This window comes from Trichomycterus rosablanca, chromosome 7, assembly GCF_030014385.1.
Source record: "Trichomycterus rosablanca isolate fTriRos1 chromosome 7, fTriRos1.hap1, whole genome shotgun sequence".
Lineage (NCBI taxonomy): Eukaryota > Metazoa > Chordata > Actinopteri > Siluriformes > Trichomycteridae > Trichomycterus > Trichomycterus rosablanca.
The window spans coordinates 5169604-5193735 of record NC_085994.1 but is presented as its reverse complement, the minus strand read 5'-3'; the positions used below and the strand labels follow the sequence as shown (position 1 = coordinate 5193735).

At 43.0% G+C, this 24132-nt stretch overlaps 1 protein-coding gene across 1 annotated transcript in view; it reads right to left on the bottom strand.

The window, feature by feature from the left end:
- cux2b (cut-like homeobox 2b) overlaps positions 1-24132 on the bottom strand; it is a 186704-nt gene that overhangs the window by 81784 nt on the left and 80788 nt on the right. The window contains exons 2-3 of the mRNA XM_062998879.1: positions 17748-17858; positions 16006-16053 (exon numbers count right to left, since the gene is read on the bottom strand). Of these exons, the coding sequence (XP_062854949.1) occupies positions 16006-16053; positions 17748-17858 (159 nt within the window). The remainder of the gene's footprint in view (positions 1-16005; positions 16054-17747; positions 17859-24132) is intronic.

Genomic DNA, 24132 nt, shown 5'->3' with positions numbered 1-24132 from the left:
TAACCACTGAGCTACCACTACCCTTAGACAGGCAGAGCAGTGGTAAAATAATGTAAACCTTTGTTTAAAAAAATACAAAACAAAAAACTGTTCCTTTTAACCCTTTCCATCTCAGACTGGTGTGCACTGATGCCATACTGCTGCTGCTGACCCACTGAAAACTAAAGGCCTTCTCAGTGAGCACGGCCGGGTCTGCTGAAATGACCGATCGCTCGTAATTCGAAACGAGAATGAAAGTTCAAACACTTTGCCGGCAGCGAAGTGAGTGTAACTTCTCTCCTTGTGCATTATTTAAGATTAGCTCCATCATTTTATCAATCTATCGATCTCCCGGCAGAAAGATGAAAATGGAAAAATAATGAGTCCGATGAACGGCGTGTAAAGAACATCAATGTGTGAAATTTAATTATCTGGTGAGGAGAACGAGTGTGGACTGTTTTCTAAAACAAAAAGAAAGCGCTTAATATTTTTGCCTCTCTGCATATTTTAATTAGCAGATCAATCAGTAGCACGCACGCCGTTCGCCTTCGCGTGAGGGAGGAAAATTGCCGGTCTAAATGAAAAACAATAGATTTGCTTTAAAGTCGAGCTTCTTTTGAAGTCTAAATTAAAATTTCAGGTACCTTTAGGAGAAGCTGCTTCAGAAAGTTGCGATATTTAATTAGTGTGTTTAGATTCGGCTGAAGTTACCCTTCACATCCGACGTCATCCTCAGCCAAACTGAGGATTTAGACCGGAGGAAACCCACGCAGACACGGGGAGAACATGCAAACTCCACACAGGAAGGACCGAGACCGCTCCACCTGAGAATCAAACCCAGCACTGTGAGCGACAGTGCTACCCACCAAGCTACCATGTGGTTGAAGGCCTTGCGGTGGTGATGGAGCTTGATTCAGCAACCTTCTGATTACTGGTCCAGTATCGTAGCCACTGAGCTACCACTACCTTAGACAAGTAGGGCAGTGGTAAATACATATATATGTAAGCCAGTGGCGGCTCCTGCCAAATCTCTGAGGGGGGGTAATTGTTGCGATGATGGCCAAGGTGACCCGTTCAATGGGTAAATTAAAGCTTAAATAATTAACATCTTAAGTCATCTGTCAGTTTGCCCTCACAAATAACTTTGAACATGGAGAGAGACCAGCTTTACCATCAAACATAAAATTAAGTAAAGCTTCACACTAACAATTTAATTCAGTCTTCATCAGATAGCATTTTATTTTAGATCCAGAATAAAGATTGGCATCGGGGCTGATGTGCAATGAATAAAGAAGTACAATTAAACAATTGGGGAGATACAATAAGTGCAATCACAATTCACAATTTAAAAATTACATTACTCACTTGTAACTTATGTGTAACTTATATGATTTCCCCCCCTTTGTAGATACTTGATGTTTAAATTTGGTCTGGGTGGTCCTAATTCTTTAGTTGCTAATTTATCTTGATTACTATGACGACTGAATGGCATTTCTCTTAATGACACGATGGAGTTGCTCCGAACTGAGGTGATGGTAGTCATGGTGTTGAGATCGCGACACCAGGTTACGTGTGACGCAAGCACGTAAGTGCGAGCCCTCCCGAAACCCATTCAGATTGTATTGCAGTGCCTGCAGTTCGAAAAAAAGAGCCTTAACATGAGAGTCTATCAGAGCAATCCGGGGCGATTTCAGTCTAACTGAAAATCGCCCCAGATTGCTCTGATAGACTCTCATGTTAAGGCTCTTTTTTCAAAAGGGGCGGTACTGTACAGAACACAACTCGACGCTGATTGGACTACGATATTCAGAGGCAAGACAGACCAGAACAGTCACAGCTGTGATAGAAAAATGTCTTCCCTTTCGCCCTTTGGTGGTGCGTCGCCCGATCGCCCTAAGGAACGAGCCGTCCCTGATGTAAGCCTTTATTTAAAAATATAGAACAAAAAAGGCTATTTTTTATAATGAAGATGCTTACAACAAGATTGAAGAAAACATATTTATCTTCATTATTTATGTATCTTGGTGAGAGTGTGTACCAATCCTGGGCACAGATCAGAATGACACCCTAAATACAGAGCCAGTCTTAAATAATTAGGGATATTTAAAGAAGCCCAGGTTACAGTTATAATGTCAAACACCATCACAGTCCTTTTTGTATCTCCAGTTCACCTCACTTGCATGACTTTGGACTGTGGGAGGAAACCGGAGCTCCTGGAGGAAACCCACACAGACACAGGGAGAACATGCAAACTCCACACAGAAAGGACCCAGACCGCTCCACTTGGGAATCGAACCCAGCACTGTGAGCGACGGTGCTACCCACCGAGCCACGATGTGCCGTTCACATCTACTTAAAATTATGTAGTAAGGTTATTAAGGGTTGATGGTGGCAACTTTGTGGTGATGAGCCTTGAACCAGCAACCCTCTGATTACTGGTCCATGTATAATGTTCACATTGGAAAAAAAACAATGGAGATGCTAAAATAAACATTTTTATTTTCATTGTTTATTTATCTTGGTGAGAGTGGGTACCAACCCTCTCCAAGAAGCACTGGGCACAAATCAGAAGTACAGAGCGAGTCTGCTTTAGGGCATCTAACACCCACTTAAATAATTAGGGATTATAAGAGAAGCCTATGTTACAATTATAATGTCAAACACCATCACAGTTATTTTTGTATCTCCAGTTCACCTCACTTGCACGTCTTTGGACTGTGGGAGGAAACTGGAGCTCCCGGAGGAAACCCATGCGGACATGGGAAGAACCCGGACCGCCCCACCTGGGGATCGAACCCAGGACCTTCTTGCTGTGAGGCGACAGTGCTACCCACTTAAATTAATTTGACCACCGTGCCTCCCTAATGCTGCTGTATACCTGAACCTCCTGTTGTATGCTTGCTTAATTCAGAATCTTTGTTTATGTCTGTGTTTGCTGGTTGCAGGTTCTTTACATTGCTTTTTTACTACAGTATGTACAGCACCTTTTCACCTCTGTGTTTATCCTTTAAGTGACCATCTGCTTGCACATTACTTGTTCATTTTTTTAAATTCCCGTCCTGTCCGTGTCACTGATCGAGTACAAACACGCTCCCTGAAGCTATAATAAAATAAACCCCATTTGGCCATGAACAAGCTGTCTGTTGTAGCAACCTGTGTCACCACTAGCGGCTAAAACCATTATCTGACTCAGCTCTCGCTTTTCAAGGGAGCGGAGACATCATTCAACCCCCCTACCCCTCCCCCCCGTGCGCCTGTTTTCGTCCAGTCTTGCGCCGCCGATTGCTGAAGTTTATATCTTTTGGCATGTCTCCGGCCGGCATACTGCCACCTACTTCGCACATTTTTATTGGCTAATTTGACGGAGACCTTGCCAGCAGCTGCACACAGGCCAGACGCGGTGGCCGATGGTTTTTCTCCGTGCCACAAACATTTTATCCCCATGAATGGATCATCCGGCCGTTCAAACAGAGAATGTTTGGCAGTGTTTAGTCATGTCATCTGTTTCACCCCCATTAAACAAACCTGACCTGATGCTGAAGCAGAGCTGTGGCATCATTTCCATCACAGAGAACGACGCTGCCTGTTTGATCTGATATATTTGGCAGCAAAAAAAACTGGGCTCTGTTTGCTTGTTCTGAGTGTCAGAACATACTGGATAAATTTTACTCATTTATAGATGTAACCAAGTGGCACGGGGCGCAGTAGGTAGCGATGTGGGGTCAGAAAGAAGGGTCTGGGTTTGATTCCCTGGCCAGGTGGCCATAGAACCGCCCTGGGAGAGGTGGTGTGACGTCCCTTTACCTGAGTGGACTCCCCCAGTAAATCCATGTAGCCTGCTTGGGTTAAAGTGCCGTTCATGTTTCCTGTCTTTTTTCGGAGAACTGGGTTGTTCCAAGGTTGGTTCAGTGGCTTGGTGGGTAGCACTGTCTACTCAAAGCAAGAAGGTGGTGGTGTCAACTGGAGATACAAAATTGTCCATGACTGTGTTTGATATTACACTTGAACTGAACTTGTGTAACCAGTAACTACGTGTCCTGTCATGAATGGGACCAAAGTGTAAAACGTGACGTTAAAAACCTAATAAAATAAATAAATATTAAGTGTTTTAGTGTACCGCTCTGCTGTAATAGGGTTGAAGGACTTTTCCTTAGTGAAGAGGGTTAAAAGAACAAACCCTTCAGAGGTCCTTTAAGAAAGTGTGTGTAATTGAGTTCAGCCTCTGTCCGTCAGTGGTGTCTGTGGTGCCGGGTGAATGTGTGTGACTCCCGTGTGTTTTGCAGACGCCACATGTACAAACACACCTAACATTTACACAGTGACAGTGTCAGTCAGGCACGGTGACTCCAGAGCTCAGGACTCTCAATCTGTCAGGATGCTAAAAATTAAACCTTTCATCAACAATGTGAGCAAAGCTTGATAAAACACAAAATTCAGCAAGTTACAGATATGGGGCTATAAATAACACACAGGTCCTTGAATAATGTTATCACTACATACTACATGTATATATTAGACTGGGGGCACTGTCGCCTCACAGCAAGAAGGTCCTGGGTTTGCTTTCCAGATAGAGCGGTCCGGGTCCTTTCTGCGTGGAGTTTGCATGTTCTCCACGTGTCTGTTTGGGTTTCCTCCGGGAGCTCCGGTTTCCTCCCACAGTCCAAAGACGTGCAAGTGAGGTGAATTGGAGATACTAAATTGTCCATGACTGTGTTTGATATAACCTTGTAAACTGATGAATCTTGTGTAAGCAGTAGTGGGTTTTATGCAGGGCCGTACCTGAGGGTGCTCGTGTTGAATCCGACCCACTTGTAGATGCTCCTCTGAAATTTTTATTATTCATTTATTAGGATTTTAACGTCTTGTTTTACACTTTGGTTACATTCATGACAGAAACAATAGTTACTGGTTACACAAGCTTCTTCAGTTCAAGTCTTTTAATTTCAAACACAGTCATGGACAATTTAGTATCTTCAATTCACCTCACTTCCACGTGGACTCTGGGAGGAAACTGGAGCTACCAGAGGAAACTCCACACAAAAAGGACCAGGACCGCCCCACCTGGGAATTGAACCCAGGACCTTCTTGCTGTGAGGCGACAGTGCTACCCACCGATGCACTATGCCGCCAACCGTTCGGTTAAATCATCTTAAATAATGATGCTGGTTAATATTTAAATAGGGTTACTGTAATAATAACTGTAGTACTGTAATAATATTTTATTTCTTTACCTAATAATAACACTAATGCATCTCATGGGGGAAAGCCCAGGTTATTACTTTGATAAGTACGAGCTATTTTTTTCCCTCTTTTTCTCAAATTTTTTTCTCCCAATTTTCTCCCCTAATCTAGTCGTATCCAATTATCCTGACTGCGTTACGCTTCACCTCTACTGATTCAACCCTCCACTGCTGACTGAGGAGCTTCACAAGTGACACATGCCCCCTCCGACACGTGCTCAGTACCGACTGCATCTTTTCACCTGCATTAGGAGAGTTCATATGTGGATCAGCTTTGTGTATGGAGAGCCACACCCTGATCAGCATTATTCCTCAGCTCTGCGCAGGCGCCATCAATCAGCCAGCAGAGATCGTAATTGCACCAGTTAAGAGGAACCCTGGTCCAGCTCATCCCACCCTGTGAACAACAGCTAATCGTTGTTCAGGTAGCCGCCCAGCAGGATGGCAGAGCTGAGATTCGATATGACGTATTCGAAATCCCAGCTCTGGTGCGCTATGTTTTTTCTGTGCTGTGTCTTGTTTTTTTATTAATACTGCATCATGTTTGAATATAAAAACACTACATTTTAAAAATTCCAATCCATTATTAAAGAAAGACAAAGAAAGTGCAGAGGCAGCTCAGTGGTTAAAGTGCTGGACTAGTAATGTGAAGGTTCAAGCACCCCATCTGCCACAAGTGTCTGCTAAACACTGTAAATGTAAAGAGCATTAGTGGGTAGGCACAGAGATTAATGGAAACGACTAGGAATAACTTAATCTCTGAATCATATGCAGGTCCCCGGGACTCTTAAGTTGACCATGTGCACTACTGTATAGCGACCATTTGTATTAAAAATGTATGTTTTTGCAGTCAGTAAGACGTAGAATGGGTAACACAGTGTAAATAAACCTCACTTGTGCCTTATGTGCACATATTACACATGCTGGGTTTACAAATATCCTAAACCTAAACCTCTCCCAGCACTATCAGATGTCTGGACTGGGCTTTCATTAAAAGCAATATCACAGATGGCACCACACTGTAGCTCCTGGCCTCACCAAGTACACATGTGAACCCTCTCCCATAAGATCACACACAGTGAGAGGATGAGTACAACAGAATGTGTGTGTGTGTGTGTGTGTGTGTGTGGTAGGTAGAAGGTCTGTTTCTCACCAGGTTCAGCCTCCCTGCAGAAGTGAAGATCACACCCTGTTCACATGTGCAGGACAGAGGTGATAAAGCCAAGAGGAGATTCCCACCAGCTTCTATCAGCTTTAGGTGGCACGTGTCAGTGTGACAGGAATATATAATTCACCACGCCGGCAGCACGACTAATGCTAATGGCAGTGTATTAGCGAAAGGGCGCTAATGTCACATAAAATTTTACACTATGACTGGCAGGGGGAAAAGGTGGGATAGGAAACGTGTAGTGTGGTAATTATATATGGGCTGTGGGATTCAAAAAAGTCTGCAGAAAGATTTAAATAGGAAACAACGAAGGAAAGTTAAACATTAAAAGGAAAAAATTAAACAAGACATCTGTGGAACTTTACTGGCACATCCATATTTTTTTACATGAGGGGTCCATTTTTATTCTCAGTGTAGTTGTTTCTGGGGCTGGAGGGTTAACTTGACGTATATTGGGACTATACACTGATCAGCCATAACATTAAAACCACCTCCTTGTTTCTTCACTTACTGTCCATTTTATCAGCTCCACTTACCATATAGAAGCACTTTGTAGTTCTACAATTACTGACTGTAGTCCATCTGTTTCTCTGCATGCTTTGTTAGCCCCCTTTCATGCTGTTCTTCAATGGTCAGGACCCCCACAGGACCACTACAGAGCAGGTATTATTTGGGTGGTGCCTATCACAACATTTCAGTGGGCGCAAGGCACACAGTAACACCCTGGACGGTGCGCCAGTCCATCGCAGGGCAGACACACATACACATACACACACACACACACACACACACACATTCACCTATAGGGCAATTCAGTCTCTCCACTTAAACTGACTGAATGTCTTTGGACTGTGGGAGGAAACCGGAGCACCCGGAGGAAACCCACGCAGACACGGGGAGAACATGCAAACTCCACACAGAAAGGACCCGGACCGTCTTGCAACAGTGCTACCCACCACGCCACCGTGCCACCCATAAATGAATCCTAACCCATTTATTTAAAACTATGTATATAAAAACTAGCAAATAAATGTACTTATTTCTCAACATTTGTTACTAATTTTAAAGAAAAAAAGTCTGTGTACTGGTGAATATTTTACTCATTTTAAAAATTTTATGCCAAACTCGACATGAAACCTGATGCTTGTTGATCGCTAAAATTACATTTCTGCAGGGCTGCAATTAAAACTCAAGGTCCAAAACCCCCTAAACTTCTAAATGAACACACACACACACACACACACACACACACACACTGTGCCAGGTTCCAGCCCTTATAGCTCCATCAGAGACAAGTGAATAAAAAAGCGTTTATGTCTAACAGGCACTGAGATACGACACGACCATCCAGCCTTTCTAAAAATCACCCAGGAAAAAGCTTTACGACGCCTGAACTGTGGTCCCGTACGAATCGGCAGGCCGAAGGCAGTCGCTCGGACGGAAAGGTAATTATGGCTCTCTTAATCACGACCGAGGAAGCTAGTGACAAAAATGTGTTTTTCCCCTCCTTCTCCTCACATGTAGCCCAGCCGTAATTAATTACCATTCCTTTACCCTCTGATTTATTCCTCCATTCATAACATATTTATACATTCAAGATGAATTATCATTTCCTTTGGGGATTAATCAAACAGGAGGCAGGAGAAAAGCAGATCACTTATGACACTGAATGATCAAAGACTGAGCGGCTCCACCTGATTTGAGGTCCGGACACTAGCTGGTGATTATTACCAGTAAAGAGTGAACGGTGGCTGCGCTGAATGTTTCCTCTGGGTGCTGGTGGGTACTGGGTGTTTTTCTCAGCCTTCCAAAAACATACACAAGAGGTAAATAACCGCCCCTAATTTGCCCCTAGGTAGCGACTAAATGGGTGTTGCTCTGCAATAAACTGTCCAGCTTTTCAGGGTGGCACCGGACCCAGTGAAACTCTGACCAATCAAGAAAAAAAACAAGAATTAATATATACAGTGGTACCTTGAAACTCAACGTCAATTGGTTCTGGGAGTGGTGTTGAGTTTAAAAGATGTTGAGTTTAAGGTATTTTCTCACATAAGGATGTTTGGGAAACCTGTTAATGTGTTCCATGGTCCCATGGAACTGAATATATTTTAGGCTAATGTAAAATAATGAGGTTGTTTCTGACACTTATACACTGAAAATAACACAAATATAATATAACAACACTAAAATACAGTTGAAAACTATTTTAAATCTATATAAAAATACACTAAACCTGCACTTTAGCTTTACTTCTTTATTGTTTCCTTATGCTTCTTAATCATGGAGATGCTTGATCTTGGAATACCGTATTCCGTTCAGTACCGGCGCATTCACATGAGAAGCGGCACAAAAGCCTGTGCACTGGCTGTGTCATTATTTCCTATGGCATGTGTCGATGCACAAAACTAAATTTCATTAGTGGAGAGAACTTATGAGCAGTAATAATTAAGAGAAGTGCTCCTGTGTCATTCTTTGAATACATTAGTTCACGTTAAGCTTTTTTTAACGATAAGCGTTTTAGACTCTCGGAAAAGCCGATTCTCACAATTGCTCAGACCCTCGAGCTGTAACACAAGTTTAAAAGTGAAACAGGAGGAAAATCCAGATAAACACAGACACATGTGGAGCTTTGAGAGTGAATCTGATGGTTATTCCACACAAATGCAGATTCGTCTCATATTCACACTTTGATGATGTTTCACCGCACCGCACCGCTCAAGCCGAGCGATGAGAAAAGCGGCTGTTCATTGTTAATTTGAAATTTGAAATTTTTTTTTAATTGAACACGCCGAGTTTAAGGGTACAAATTTCTCCTCGAAGGGCGTCGAGTTTCAAAGATTTTGAGTTTAGGGGACGTCAAGTTACAAGGTACCACTGTATTTGAATAAATCAAAAAGATTTTTTAAATGTTATTTTTTAATCCTGTTAAGGCTCAACAGTCTAATAAAACCCAACACTGCCAAACACAAAGTCATTTTTTAGACAGGATAACCAACTTCACCGCCCAGACAGTCAGGCAGCACAATCACACATTAATAAAGAAAAACGCTTTATCTGTTATATTTTACATTATTAATGGACATGAGCAGCACCGAGCACAACGGGTGTGTGTTTAATGTGAACTGGTAACCCAAAATGACTTCTGAATTTGTGCAGATGCAAAAAAGCCACGCCTAAAATTAAAAAATCACTCCAGGCAGCAGTTTTTAATGTGCTGCACCTTGACAAAAAAAACCTTCCGCTAGCCTCCGTGACCCAGAAAACAGGTGTCTTACCCAGAATCCCTGCATGCAGGCAGGTTTGGCTGGTGGAGATAAATGGCAGGTCTGAGCGCGCATGCCGAGACAGCTGGATTCGGTACCTCTCCGCCTGATAATGAGAGGAGATGATGATTTCTGGGCTGCAGGGGTTAATGGCACGAAACCGAACGGAGCCGCTAATTACACGTTACGAACTATTTATCAGAATCTCCATCTGCGCTGCACCACAACTCTCATTGTGCACGCTAAATTACTCCTCGGATTATCTTTGTAAAGCAAGTTTCCATAATTAGGGCCCTGTGCTGATGTTTTCTCTTTCTGAACCCCAACAGACAGCGAGAGAGAGAGTTAGCGAGACAGAGAGAAATACTTTGAGAGAAATTAGCTGACTGGTTAATTTGGGCCTGACATCCCAAACTGGCGACATGGAGCCACCTCAGGCCTCCTCTTGGCACAGTGTACTTCTCCAACTCTCTGCTATTTTCTCATCTGGAAGGTGAGGAGTGCTGGGTGCTGTTTGCACCGTGCCAACACTCCGATACCACATTACAGCAATCACAACGTGGCGAATGCACAAAGTTAGTACTGGTGGTCTGAACACACCTTATTCTTATGAAATAAAATAAGGCTTTTTTTGTCCAACTACGCAGAAAATCTAATAGTTATGGCTTATACAGAGGGACCCAAAAATGTATGCACACGTTTTTATTAACAGCATTAACTTTGTTTGTTTATTAGGATTTTAACGTCATGTCTTACACTTTGGTTACATTCATGACAGGAACGGTAGTTACTCATTACACAAGATTCATCAGTTCACAAGGTTATATCAAACAGTCATGGACAATTTAGTGTCTCCAATTTACCTCACTTGCACGTCTTTGGACTGTGGGAGGAAACCGGAGCTCCAAGAGGAAACCCACACGGACACGGGGAGAACATGCAAACTCTAAACAGAAAGGACCCGGACTGCCCCACCTGGGGATCGAACCCAGGACCTTCTTGCTGTGAGGCGACAGTGCTACCCACTTAGCCACCATGCCGCCCTCTACTTAAGTACATTTAAAATCAGAAAATTACTTTTGATACTTAAGTACATTAAACATCAGATACTTCAAGACTTTTACTCAAGTAATATTTTAAGAGGTGACTTTTACTTTTATCAAAGTAGATTTCTGGTAAGATACTTGTACTTTTATACTTTATACACCACTGCAAACTTATCACGAATGTGTGCGATTGTCGGGCGTGTTGGAGGCTCTGTCCCAAACTCATATCGCTATTTTACGTTGCACTTCGTACACATTCTTACATTTCCAAAACCACTCTACAATAGTCCTGCATTGTTAGAAAGTCAAGCATGTCTCCACCAGTGTACTTGACTCTCCTGACGGCCACGCGGTGGCCTTAGCTAATACTACACATTGCCAAAAACGACAACGTCAATACTAGACAACCACTACTGACGTGTGTATACTTTTAGGGCCCTTCTGTATTAACCTACATTCTGGAGAGAAAACTGAAAAATTTCCAGAGGAAAACACAACTGCTTACTTGTGCACACTTATGAGAGCAGCCAATCCACATGCTGGCATAAAGAAAAACTGAATTCCTGAAGAAAAGACTTAAACATAGAAGAAAGTAAAAGAAACGTCACACAGACTAGTGGGTTGGTGGAGTTTAGGTGGAGATACAGTGCTGTTAAAACGTATTTGTCTCTTCTTGGTGTCCTTTATGTTTGCATATTTGTCATATTTAAAAGCTCATTGATTCATTCATTCATTATCTGTTTTACTACTGCTTTATCCTGGTTAGGGTCCAAGTGGGTTTGATTTATTGAACAAGTTGCCTGTCCATCACAGGGCAGACACACTTACCTTCACAAACACACACACACACACACACACACAATGCCTGACTTTAGGTCTTTGTACCTGTGGGAGGAAACCCATGTGGACACAAAGAGAACATGCCACAACAGATCCAAACAGAAAGAACCCTGGCTGCCCAGCAGAGGAATCAAACCCAAGCCCTTCTTGCAGTGAGGTGACAGCGCTACCCACTGCACCATCGTGCCATGCTCAAGGGCTTAACAGCGGACATTTAAATGTAGCAGCCTCCTAAAAGCATGCAGTAGGTGAGCTGTCTTCTCTCAATTGTCTATAAGTGTAAATGATAGAGAGAATGTGTGAGTGTGTTGCCTAAAAAAAAAAAATTGGCATCCTGTGTGCAGTTGCTGATCCATTGCTGCACTGACCAGAATGAAGTGGTTAATGAAAATAGGTAAATAAATAATTGAATACATTTAGGACAGAGTGTTTATATTTAGCCATTAAGGCATGTTTAATGTATTTAGCCCAACTTTGCCAACACAGCGGGGTTATTTTTAGCCCCAGCTCTGCATTCAGCACCGAATTGCTCTTTTCACACCTGAAAGGTGAGAGCTGTGTGCAGTTTTTATCGTGCCATGACCTTTTTTCCCCAAAAACTACTGTGGAAACTAAGTGCAAAGAACTTTCTCTTAAAGTAGCTTCGTAAACCAAAAGGTGCATCGTGCTCGCCTGCTCAGGCTTCTAATCTGTAAGTTTTTTTATTAAAATTACCTTCATTAGGAAACACTTCATTATAAAACCAAAAAGCTCTACTCGTCTCTCAGGACGGTCGGATTAATAAGGACAGGGATGTATTTTAAGCTGTATACTCGGCTCAGCGCTGTCCTTAATCTCCTTTCCACTTCACAGGCCAAATTAACACCTCTGCCTGGCTCTGATGGGACCTCGTTAGCTTCCTACCACCCAGAAAGAGAAAGAACAGAGAGAGGAGAAGGAGGCTGGAAAGAACGAGGAGGCACCGATGACAGCCACCAGCGCTGGGATTAACCCTTGGCGCGAGCGAGTGAACGCGACGGGAATCTAGGTCGGCGGCGTGTTCCTAATCAGCCGGCTGGTTAGCAATAATTAGCAGGCGAGGCGGCGCGCGGGACGAGGGGAGGGACGCGCCGAAATGAAACAGAAAAAGAAAAGAGGAACCTGTCATGCTGTGAACACTTCAAAGCGACGAACTTTCTCTTTTTGAAAAGTGGCACAACAAGGGTCCAGGCGTGGCAGGGGACGCGGAGAGCGCACGGAGCCGGGGAGGGAGGAGACACAGAGCGCCGACTGGGAGCCAAAAGTACTTTCGGAGTCACAACTTCTGAGGGACCCGCGTACACACACACACACACACACACAGACGTGCATATAAACCACCTGCAGAGTGAAGCAGGAGCCGTGCATCTTAGCTCGCTCTCATAGCTGGCACAAAGACAGCTAAACACATATCAGTGAGCACGCTTTGACACGGGCGGCGCGGTGCCACAGCGGGTGGTGATTTCCAAACACTCTGGTTTCATCTTGTCTTTGAAAAACACACGGGGGAAGAGGATTGGTTATTCTCAATTGTCTCAGTGTTTAAATACTCGAGTAAATGGCTAAATTAATGACGCCCGAGAATGAGCAACTTGTGCCTGAGGTCAGGGTTTCCATGATGGGCTCTCGGAGGATCATATCCAGGATCTAGGGTCAGAATTAAGACCCTACCTAATTCACAGCTGTGAAATGATCATTTCACTGTGTAACTGTAAGGTATGTGTTCAGCGATTTAACGTTTTTCATTTGTGCAGCATTTAAGTGCCTCACATTTACTGGCAGTCCTAGCAATCCTACGACAATTCAGTTAGCAATCGCTTAGTCAAAATGTCCAAGATGTCTAAATCTAAAGCAGCTAAAAACACGACTCGGGTTGTGACTGAAGACCTTCACGTCGATCTCTAAACCTCTAAACCAAAAAGGAAGTGCCGCTGCATACCTACCCGGCGTAGCAGGGCTATATTTAGCCACAGTCTGGCCTCCGAGTGGCTCTGAATCACTCCTATCACCCCGAATCTTATGAGGCAACGGAGCTGGAAACATATTTGCAGTGTGGCTTGGATACGCCTGCGCTCTGTGGAGCGTGGAGCGGCCTCGCAGATATGATTTATGACCTTGACGTAATGGCCGGAGCGGCAGGTTTTTCGGGCAGAGATCGGATGACTCTCTCGACAGGCAGCGTGTCAGATGAGCGTTGCGGAGCACCATCACACAACAGGAAGTGTGTGTGAGAGAGACAGACAGAAGCTTCGATACTTCAGCATGTTAATGGATAGAAGATGCTGCTCCAGTCTGCCGGTAAAACGATACCGAGTCAATAAGGAGCTGGAATGAAGATGTTATGTTCTCGACGAGCTCCGCTACATAGCAGCTCCTGATCCTCGTTATGTTTGCAGTATAAACGGTACTGTTAAACCGACGGCGTTAAATCCGCTCCTACGGAGTTTATTTTGAGTGGGATGAGAGGAACTGAGTGGAGTTCATTTGTTTAACACTGTAGGAGACAGTTTAGACGTTTCATTCAGACGTGCAGTTGTTCAGCGCTTTCTCTACACTGTACAGTTAACTCACCGTGCTACAGTCGTGAGAATAAATACACGTCCCGTGTAATCTGCAATTTGCTGTGAATTTCTAAATGTAACATTTGTGTTTAGTGATTTAACATTTTTACATTTACATTTTTGGCAATTAGCAGACGCTTTTATCCAAAGCGACTTACAGTCTAAGCAACTGAAAGTTAAGGGTCATGCTCAAGGGCCCAACAGTGGCAACCTGACAGTGGTGGGGTTTGAACCAGCAACATTCTGCTTACTAGTCCAGTACCTTAACCACTAGGCTACAACTGTTTTTCATTCAGTTGTAATTCAGTTTTTTCATTTTCACAATTTTTCATTCGTGCAGCGTTCAAGTGCCTCACGTTTACTGGTTAAATTGCACTATTAGCGCTTTTCCACCAAAAGAACTCTGGTTCTAGAACCAGTTCTGTTCAGGTTTCTTTGAACCTTGGTGTTTTGTAGAGAACCGACCTGTGTTTCCACCAGATTTTAGGAACCAAGCCAGCGTCATCAACGGTGGGCGTTACACAACGAAAGTAAAGAGTCGTAACATGATGGCGGGGTGTTTAGGTTACCTGAGAGCATTTATGCTGCTGTTACAGATGTTTGTTTTTATACAAAAAGCATTGCTCATCTATTGGTGATAAGAAGACGTAGACGTGTTTGTTGCTGTTGTTGTTTTCTTTAGTTCATTGACATTAGAAGCGTTTTGCGCTTCGCTTTCACCGTGACCCTCGGCGCAGATAGCCGATTTACTCTGCGTTCGGCTTAAGCGATAAACATCACTAAAGTTCCACGACATGAACAAACATCTGTGTGTAATAACCATCAAATCCAGTCTAAAAGCTCCACATGTATCTGTGTTTAGCCATATTAACTTCACGTGTGGTGGTTCTGCAGCTCGGGCTTCTGAATCCACAAAAAGCTTCACCTCAATAAAGCGTAACGTGGCTTAATTCACTAAAAGTACGACATAGAAACACTAAACTTCTCTTTGTTATTACTAGTTATAAGCACTTTGTACTGCCTAAATTCATCAATCACTGGTTTAGTACAACAAGCCACGTTAAGCTTTATTTTTCACGTTAAGCATTTTTCATATTGTCCGGGTCACTTTTATCACGTCATATCACACAGTTCATCTCTTAAAATATGAAAGTCCAGCCCAAATGCGGTTTTGCAGTTTCTCAAACCTCTTCACTGTGACACGCCCGCAGATGACGTCGCGGTTCGTGCTGAAAAACCGAGTATCGGGGGGTCGGGGGGCGTGTTCACAGGAAGCCTCGCACTGTAGCTGGATGTTCAACTATTAAGGCAGCTGTGCTGTGTGTTATAGCTTCCATTTATTCTATCATTCAATTCAATATGTGTGTAATTTAATGTGAATTTAGTAGGGCTCTACTTATAAAGAACATGTACAATTACTTACGACAGTCTTGGGATTTTAGTGATTTCTGCAACATACTGCTGGATCAACAATAAACGTTCAGCAACTAGGATGATTAATTTCATGCTCTCATTTAACTTGCTACCTGTTTACTATAAATAAACCTGGCTTGACTGCAACTATTAAAAAGTATTTGTTTCTCAACAGAAACAACAGAAAGAAAATCCAACCTGTCACCTTATGCTGAGAGAAAATGAGTTCTTTAGGTTCTGCCATAAATAAATAACAAGCTACTTCACACAGCCATAGGCTCGCATGTGGCTACAAATAAAAAACACCACAGATCTTTCTTTAGTGCAACTCATTTCAGTCAGGATTAAGACACTGATTCTGTAATGAGGCTCTCCAAACTACAACCGTATACAGATTTGTACACTTTTGACGTCAGCTGTACACTCAGTGTGAAATGCAGTGTGTAGGTTTTGTCAGTGCTGTGAATAGTAACTGACCTGAGTTTGGAAACTCTTGAGGACAGGGGCGACCATCTCCCGCACTTCCTATACAGAGAGAAAATGTCATAATGAACTTTATCAGTGTTATTTCCTAATATGTGATGAAGAAAAAGCACAAAAAACCCAACCAGGGCTGGACCCCCACATGTTTGGAAATACATTACGTTTGGAAATAGAACCCATTTATAGATGTTTAATCAAGGTATAAATGATACTGTGGCTAAAATGGGGACAGTTGCAAATAAACAAGTGGCCAAATTATTTAAAAAAATAATAATAATAAATTAAAAAGTAAAAAACACACACACAACCTGGATTGGAGAAAGTGGATAGTTAGAAGCCATCCATGAGAAACCATGGATGTGTTGGGTGGGGTGGCTGTGGTGGATGATGGGTTGATGGCCGGCTTGGTGGGTGGATGGATGAATGGTTTGGGTGAGGTGGCTGGGTGGATGGGTTTATGGCTGGCTTGGTGGGTGGGTGGGTGTATGGGTGGATGGATGTATGGATGGATGGGTTGGATGGGGTGGCTGGGTGGATGGGTTGATGGCTGGCTTGGTGGGTGGGTGTATGGGTGGGTGGATGGATGATTGGATGGGTGGGTTTATGGCCGGCTTGGTGGGTGGGTAAGTGTATGGGTGGGTGGATGATTGGATGGGTGGGTTTATGGCCGGCTTAGTGGGTGGGTGAGTGTATGGGTGGGTGGATGATTGGATGGGTGGGTTGATGGCTGGCTTGGTGGGTGTATGGGTGGATGGATGGATGGATGGATGGATGGGTTGGGTGGGGTGGCTGGGTGGATGGGTGGGTGTATGGATGGATGGATAGATGGATGGATGGATGGATATTGGCCTCCAGTATTTGAATAAGCTAAATAAGAAGAAGAACTAATACAAATACAAATAAAGTAAGTATGTACAAGAATGCACGTGTGTATATATACAATACACACTATGCTAAAGGTACAGTATGTGCAAACTGTGCATCTGGCATAATAATAAAAAGATAGATTCATGATAGAAAAAGTGACACAAACTAAAGAATAAACGATATAGACATACAACACTGATGGAGCTACTGGAGAGGCTAGACTACACTTTAAAAACTTCATAATTATGAGGGGTGTTTACATACTTTTGGCCCAAAGAAATAGATCAGACAAAATGCTGGTGCACTTTACATCAAAGAGAAATGATCAGAGTTATCCCAGCATTCCTCTGAAAGTATGCCATGACTATAAATCCTGATTGTCACTGATGACATTTGTGTCAAGTGCTGTGCAAATGAGGCTTTGCGGCTTCGAGACGGCGGTGATGTCGAAGCTTTAAACGTTTTTAAGCACATCAGGGGAGAAAAAGGTCTGTTAATGAGGAAAAATGTAAATGTCAGTGCATGTATAACAGGAGGTGCGTGACATGCATTTCTGCCCCCCTCTCACCTTTACCTAAGAGGCATCAGTGGCTTTAATAACGTAAAGCATTAGAGGAGAGAGAGCGGGTGCTGGGGGGATTTTCCAGCGTGTGTAAGATGTTAGAAGAGCCGTACGGATGTACTGTAGTCAAAAGATGAAGTTTGGTTCTTTTTAAAGCCCTGCGCTGCTGATTAGAACAGGCCGGGTCTGTATGAAGAGCGTCGGCGTCTGCATTCATGTGCGTTAAAAGGGATTATGGATTTAAAGAATAAGTCAGCGAAAGGTCACATGATGCACAGGAGCGCGGGGCGTGGGGCTTCTAACTCACCTCGGGGACATTTTTCTTGAACTCGCGGCTCAGCTCCAGCACATGCTTGTGGGAATGCTCGCTCTCTTCCTGTCGCCCTGCCAGTCGTGCTGCCACCGAATTGAGCTCCCTCTACAGAGACAGACGGCAAAAGAGAGAGAGAGAGAGAGAGACAGACGTTAGAGGAAGCTGCCGACGGTTCGGTTATAATCGCAGCTCAATGCAAACATAAATAAAAATACACTGCTGAATATTAACAGTGTAATCCTTCATGATCTGAGGGAGAGCAAGTGCTTACTATGAGGCCCGAGCCTATAAATAATTAAACCAAAATAAATCCAATGCCTACAGTAGCACAAGGCCTTTTTAGATAATCAGTATGTGAAATAATCAATACCGCTGCAACGATCATGGGACTACAGCAGAAAACACAGCAGGAGAGAGAGAGAGAGAGAGAGAGAGAGAGAGAGTGAGAGAGAGAGAGAGAGAGAGAGAGAGAGAGAGAGAGAGAGAGAGAGAGAGAGAGAGAGAGAGACAACAACCATACTCCATTTACATTGCAGGATTACGTCTTCAATTCCTAATTCAAACTCAAATCTGATTGTGTGTCACTTTTCCACGTTATTCTTTTGATGAGCTTTAGATCCAACACCAGTCTGAACAGAGCGGGCTACTGAACTGACCGTCTGCGCTGAAGCCATTCACCAGTAATTAATTATAGCCAGGGCTGTCAAGATCAACATCAAGATCAATATTCCTGTTCAGATAATATATACACTCACCATATAGACACCTGACCGTGACCACAAGAGGACCAGGAAAGGACCTTCCCTAAACTGTTGCTGCAATGTTGGAAGCATGTAATTTCCTTTATGTAACTGATTTATTACACCTGTTAGCAACTGGTGTGCCTGAGAAAATGAATTAATTCAAAACAGAAGGGGTGTCCCAATACTTTTGTCTATATAGTATATCTTTTTATAAACCCCTTTATCCTGGTCAGGGATGTGAGCATGTCCAGTTCCACAGTTCCACTACCCTTCAGCCACCCCCTTCCTACCTCAGCATTGGCAACCATGTCTGTTTAGATGCCAGGCTGACTGATAGATTTGAACCCAGATCTCCCAGACATAGTAAAATGTGTGTGTGTATATATATACTGTATATATATACTGTATATATACAGTATACTGATCAGCCATAACATTAAAACCACCTCCTTGTTTCTACACTCACTGTCCATTTTATCAGCTCCACTTACCATATAGAAGCACTTTGTAGTTCTACAATTACTGACTGTAGTCCATCTGTTTCTCTGCATGCTTTGTTAGCCCCCTTTCATGCTGTTCTTCAATGGTCAGGACCTCCACAGGACCACCACAGAGCAGGTATTATTTAGGTGGTGGATCATTCTCAGCAATGACATGACACTAAATCGGAGTCACATATACACTATATTGCCAAAAGTATTCGCTCGTCTGCCTTCAACTCTTCTGGGAAGGTTTTCCACAAGGTTTAGGAGTGTGTTTATTGGAATTTTTGACCATTCTTCCAGAAGCACATTAGTGAGGTCAGACACTGATGTTGGACGAGAAGGCAGTCTCCGCTCTAATTCATCCCAAAGGTGTTCTATCGGGTTGAGGTCAGGACTCTGTGCAGGCCAGTCAAGTTCTTCCACACCAAACTCGCTCATCCACGTCTTTATGGATCTTGTGCTTTGTGCACTGGTGCGCAGTCATGTTGGAACAGGAAGGGGCCATCCCCAAACTGTTCCCACAAAGTTGGGAGCATGAAATTGTCCAAAATCTCTTGGTATACTGAAGCATTAAGAGTTCCTTTCACTGGAACTAAGGGGCCGAACCCAACTCCTGAAAAACAACCCACACCATAATCCCCCCTCCACCAAACAAGTACCGTTCTCCTGATAACCGCCAAACCCAGACTCGTCCATCGGATTGCCAGACGGAGAAGCGTGATTTGTCACTCCAGAGAACAGATCTCCACTGCTCTAGAGTCCAGTGGCGGCGTGCTTTACACCACTGCATCCGACGCTTTGCATTGCGCTTGGTGATGTAAGGCTTGGATGCAGTTTTAAAACAGGTTCTGGTTTTATAATCGACATCGGAGGAGAGAAACAGCGTCCACCAAACCAAGCCGCCATGATCAGCCATAATCAGCCGTGATCAGCCATGATCAGCCGATCTCCCTGTTCTCTCTGCACGCCAGCAGAACACTTTAGTCTCTGTAACTTGTCAAGTGCTCTCAGCTCCCGCCTAATTTTCCCCCCTCACACTGTCAAAGGTCGCTTGACTCCAGCGTTACTGAAGAATAGAGGAACCGCCTAAAGGCGGAGGGAGGCGATTCTATTACTGTACCAAACATACACTTGACGAGGAAAAATAATTTGCTACAGTTGAATTAATTTGCGCTCTTGCTTTAAAGCGATTTAGAAAATATTCTAATGAAGGAAACAGAAATCCTGGGGACAAAAAACTGGATAACAGCTCCGGATCTGAGACACTGAGCTTACTTCACATATTAAGATACCGATATTTTTTAGGTTAGATTTACTCAGTACTTAGTAATAGTACTCAGTCAATCCATTTATTTGCTTATGTTACTGATTTCTGTAAAGATTTTCTTTAAAGATTGAATGCCAGTATAGCATTCACTCATTCACTCGTTCATTGTCTGTTTTACCACCACTTTATCCTACTCAGGGTTTGGATGGGTCAGATTCACTGGGAGAAAGGCAGGAAAAATCCTGGACAGGTTGCAAGTCCATCACAGGGCAAACACACTCACATATACAGACACACTTGGATAACTTTAGTATCTCCAACTGACCTGAGTGCCTGTCTTTGGACTGTGGGAGGAAGCTGGAGCTCCTGGAGGAAACCCACACAGACACAGGGAGTGTTTGAAAACCTAGTGAGCTGTCTTGCTGTCTTACTGCCTACATAGGAAGCTGCCGCAGAATAGAGGATTCTAATAAATCATTATACTGTATATATACCTGTATATACAGTACATATATATAAGGTAAGTTATTCAAACACGCTACTTAGACAGCGATTCCATCCGTTTTTGCTAACTAAGCTAACACAGTCTCAATACAATAGCCTCATGCCATTCAAACCAATGGGATGGGGTGGCACAGCACTCTAGCATGTCAAATAACATCTCCCTCCATGTACCGAAAATGGTTACATTCGCTGACAAGCCCAAATTAACAAATAAAAACACTTGTGCACGTTTATACAAATTAAAAATCAATAATAATTTATTTACATTTGAAAATAACTCGTTTCTCTGCACCGTCCACCATGTTTTTTATTTTTCTGTGAAAAAAGTTGTGCCGCACTGAATGCTGGGATTGCCTTCACCGCTAAGGCAGCATCAGATGCTCCCTCATTCTTGGGTCAAAATAGCGTTGAAATATTAAGATACCTTACTAGTGAGCATGTTAAAGCATCTAAAATTTCGAACAGCCTTCTTCTCAGGAGGGTGCATAGGATGACGTAAACTGCTGTTTATGTAGGCCGCTCAGGTGGCGCAGCGGTAAAAACACGCTGGAACCAGAGCTGGGATCTCGAATACATCGCATCGAGTCTCAGCTCTGCCTGCCGTCTAAGGCTGAGCGGCCACATGAACAACGATTGGCCTGTTGTTCAGATATGGGCGGGACTAAGCCGGATGGGGTCTCTCTCACTGACTGGTGCAATTACGACCTCTGCTGGCTGATTGATGGCGCCTGCACAGAGTGCTCCTAGGGTGTGTCTCTCCGTACACAACGCTGAGCTGCACTGCACTCGTCAAGTGTAGGTGACAAGATGCATACGGCTGCTGCCCACGTGTCGGAGTGGGCGTGGGTTAGCTTAGTTCTCCTCAATCAGAGCAGGGATCGGCATTGGTGGAGAGGAAGCATGATGCAATCGGGTAATTGGACACGCTAAAAAGGGAGAAAAAGGGGAGAAAATGCATAAAGAAAATATATATATAAAAAAATGTTGTTTATGTACGTAGAGAGCGCACAAGGTTTTCGGACACACCCATGGAGAGAACATGCAAACTCCACACAGAAAGGACCCAGACTGTCCCACTTGGGAATCAAACCCAGGACCTTCTTGCTGTAAGGCAACAGTGCTACCCACCGAGCCACTGTGTTTATATACAGATCAGTTATTAGCGCCTACAGTGGTTAGTTAATAATCGAGATGCAGAAATTAATGCTTACAATTTAAATCTAATACATTTTATTACACTTCAAAATAAAAGTGCCAGCTGGAATGAAGAGGGTTTTTTTGGAACCATGATACAGAAGAAGTACCTTTGGTTCCCTACAGAGCAGTTCAATTCATGGTTCATTAAGAGCCTCTTTTTTATTGGTGTCCTACTTAGAAAGTTTTTTTTTTAATTAACTAAGTGGTTCTTTCCAGGACCTCTTACAGAAAACCTTAAAGAGGAACCTCGGCTTAAAAGGTTCTTTATGGATCTCGTGGTTCCTCTGAAAGCCAAACCAACAATGTTCTTCAGATTCAGATGTTTATAACCGTTTATAGTGTAAACGTCTTTAAGCAATATAAAAAGGCTTTTATTTAGAATTTTACCTGAACCTGTATGATCTGGTGACCTGTTTCACCTGGTCTGATCTGTAATACATACCCCAAAAGTATGTAGACACTTGACCATGAGTTTGTTGCTCTTATTTAAACTGTACTTGCACCCAAGTGGTGGAACAAACTTCCTCTGTCTGTTCAAACATCTGAGCCTCTCACTGTCTTCAAAAGACGATTAAAAACCTTCGTCACCTCTTTACTAATTTTACTTACTAACGCTCAACACTTTTGCAAGTCGCTCTGGATAAGAGCATCTGCTAAATCCAAAAAATTTAAATGTTTGTTGTTTGTTTATTAGGATTTTAACGTCATGTTTTACACTTTGGTTACATTCATGACAGGAACGGTAGTTACTCATTACACAAAATTCATCAGTTCACAAGGTTATATCTAACACAGTCATGGACAATTTTATCTCCAGTTCATCTCACTTACATGTCTTTGGACTGTGGGAGGAAACTGGAGCACCCGGAGTAAACCCACGCAGACACGGGGAGAACATGCAAACTCCACACAGAAAGGACCTGGACCGCCCTACCTGGGGATCGAACCCAGGACCTTCTTGCTGTGAGGCGTCAGTGCTACCCACTTAGCCACTGTGCCGCCCAAAAATGTAAATGTAAAGCCATGGGCATTATTATGCAGTTGCCCCCATGGAGTATCTGTGCGTCACGTGCTCATGTTGGTTTGCAATCCACCTTCCAACATCCCAGATGTTTAATGAGGTTGAGGTCAGGGCTCTGTGTAGGCCACTGCCATATGATGGACCTAATTTTTGGTGGCACAGTCAAGCTGGTTCTGGAAAGAGCTTTACCCAAACTGATCCCTCAGTGTAAAAAAGCATGTAATTGATTGTTAGCAATGGGTGTGGCTACAATACATGAACTTGGTATGGTGAACTTGTATGGTACCATCTCAAGAGCACAGTGCACTACATATTTCAGCTTCAGTAACATAATGTTAGCATTACATTTAACCACTGCAAATTACTAATAGTTAATGCACTAAAAATCAATCGTTCAACAACATATCAATCATTTATTGTCTGTTTTATCACAACTTTATCCTATTCAGGGTCGCAGTGGGTACAAATCACTGGGCGAACGATAGAAAAACACCCTAGACAAGCCGCCAGTCCATCAAATGACAAACACCAATTAGCTCCAAATAGCCTGAATGCACGTTTTTGGACTGTGGGAGGAAACCGGAGCTCCTGGGGGAAACCCTTACAGCCACAGAGAGAACATGCAAACTCCACACAGAAAGGACCAGGATCACTCCACTTGGGAATCGAACTCCGGACCATTTGCTTTGAGGCGACAGTGCTACCCACCCACAAAAAACACAGCTATATAACAAAACTTGCTACTAAATGTATGCTAGCTTGTGTGCTAGCCACCATTTGCAAAACATCAGTCAGTTTGGTGGCTTACAAGGCAGCTAAGATTGTAATTCCAAACACTTCCATTGATGTATTTTGTCATTTATAGCTTGAAATGCTAAATGGTGGGATTTTATACATTGTTGTATATTTATATATATTTAAAATATATTTATTAGTCGATCGATAAAAAAAAAAAACAACAAGTAATTAATCGCACAATTTGCTGTAATTAATCGCGATTAATCGCATTTTTCCTTAATAATTTTCCTTTAATAATGTACATTTAATTGTAAAATAAACTCAATGGAATAATATCTATATTTAAATACTTTTGTTTAATTGTATCTTTTTAATTTTAAACACAGATTCTCCTGTGGTTGCAGGGGTTGACAGGTATTTGTGT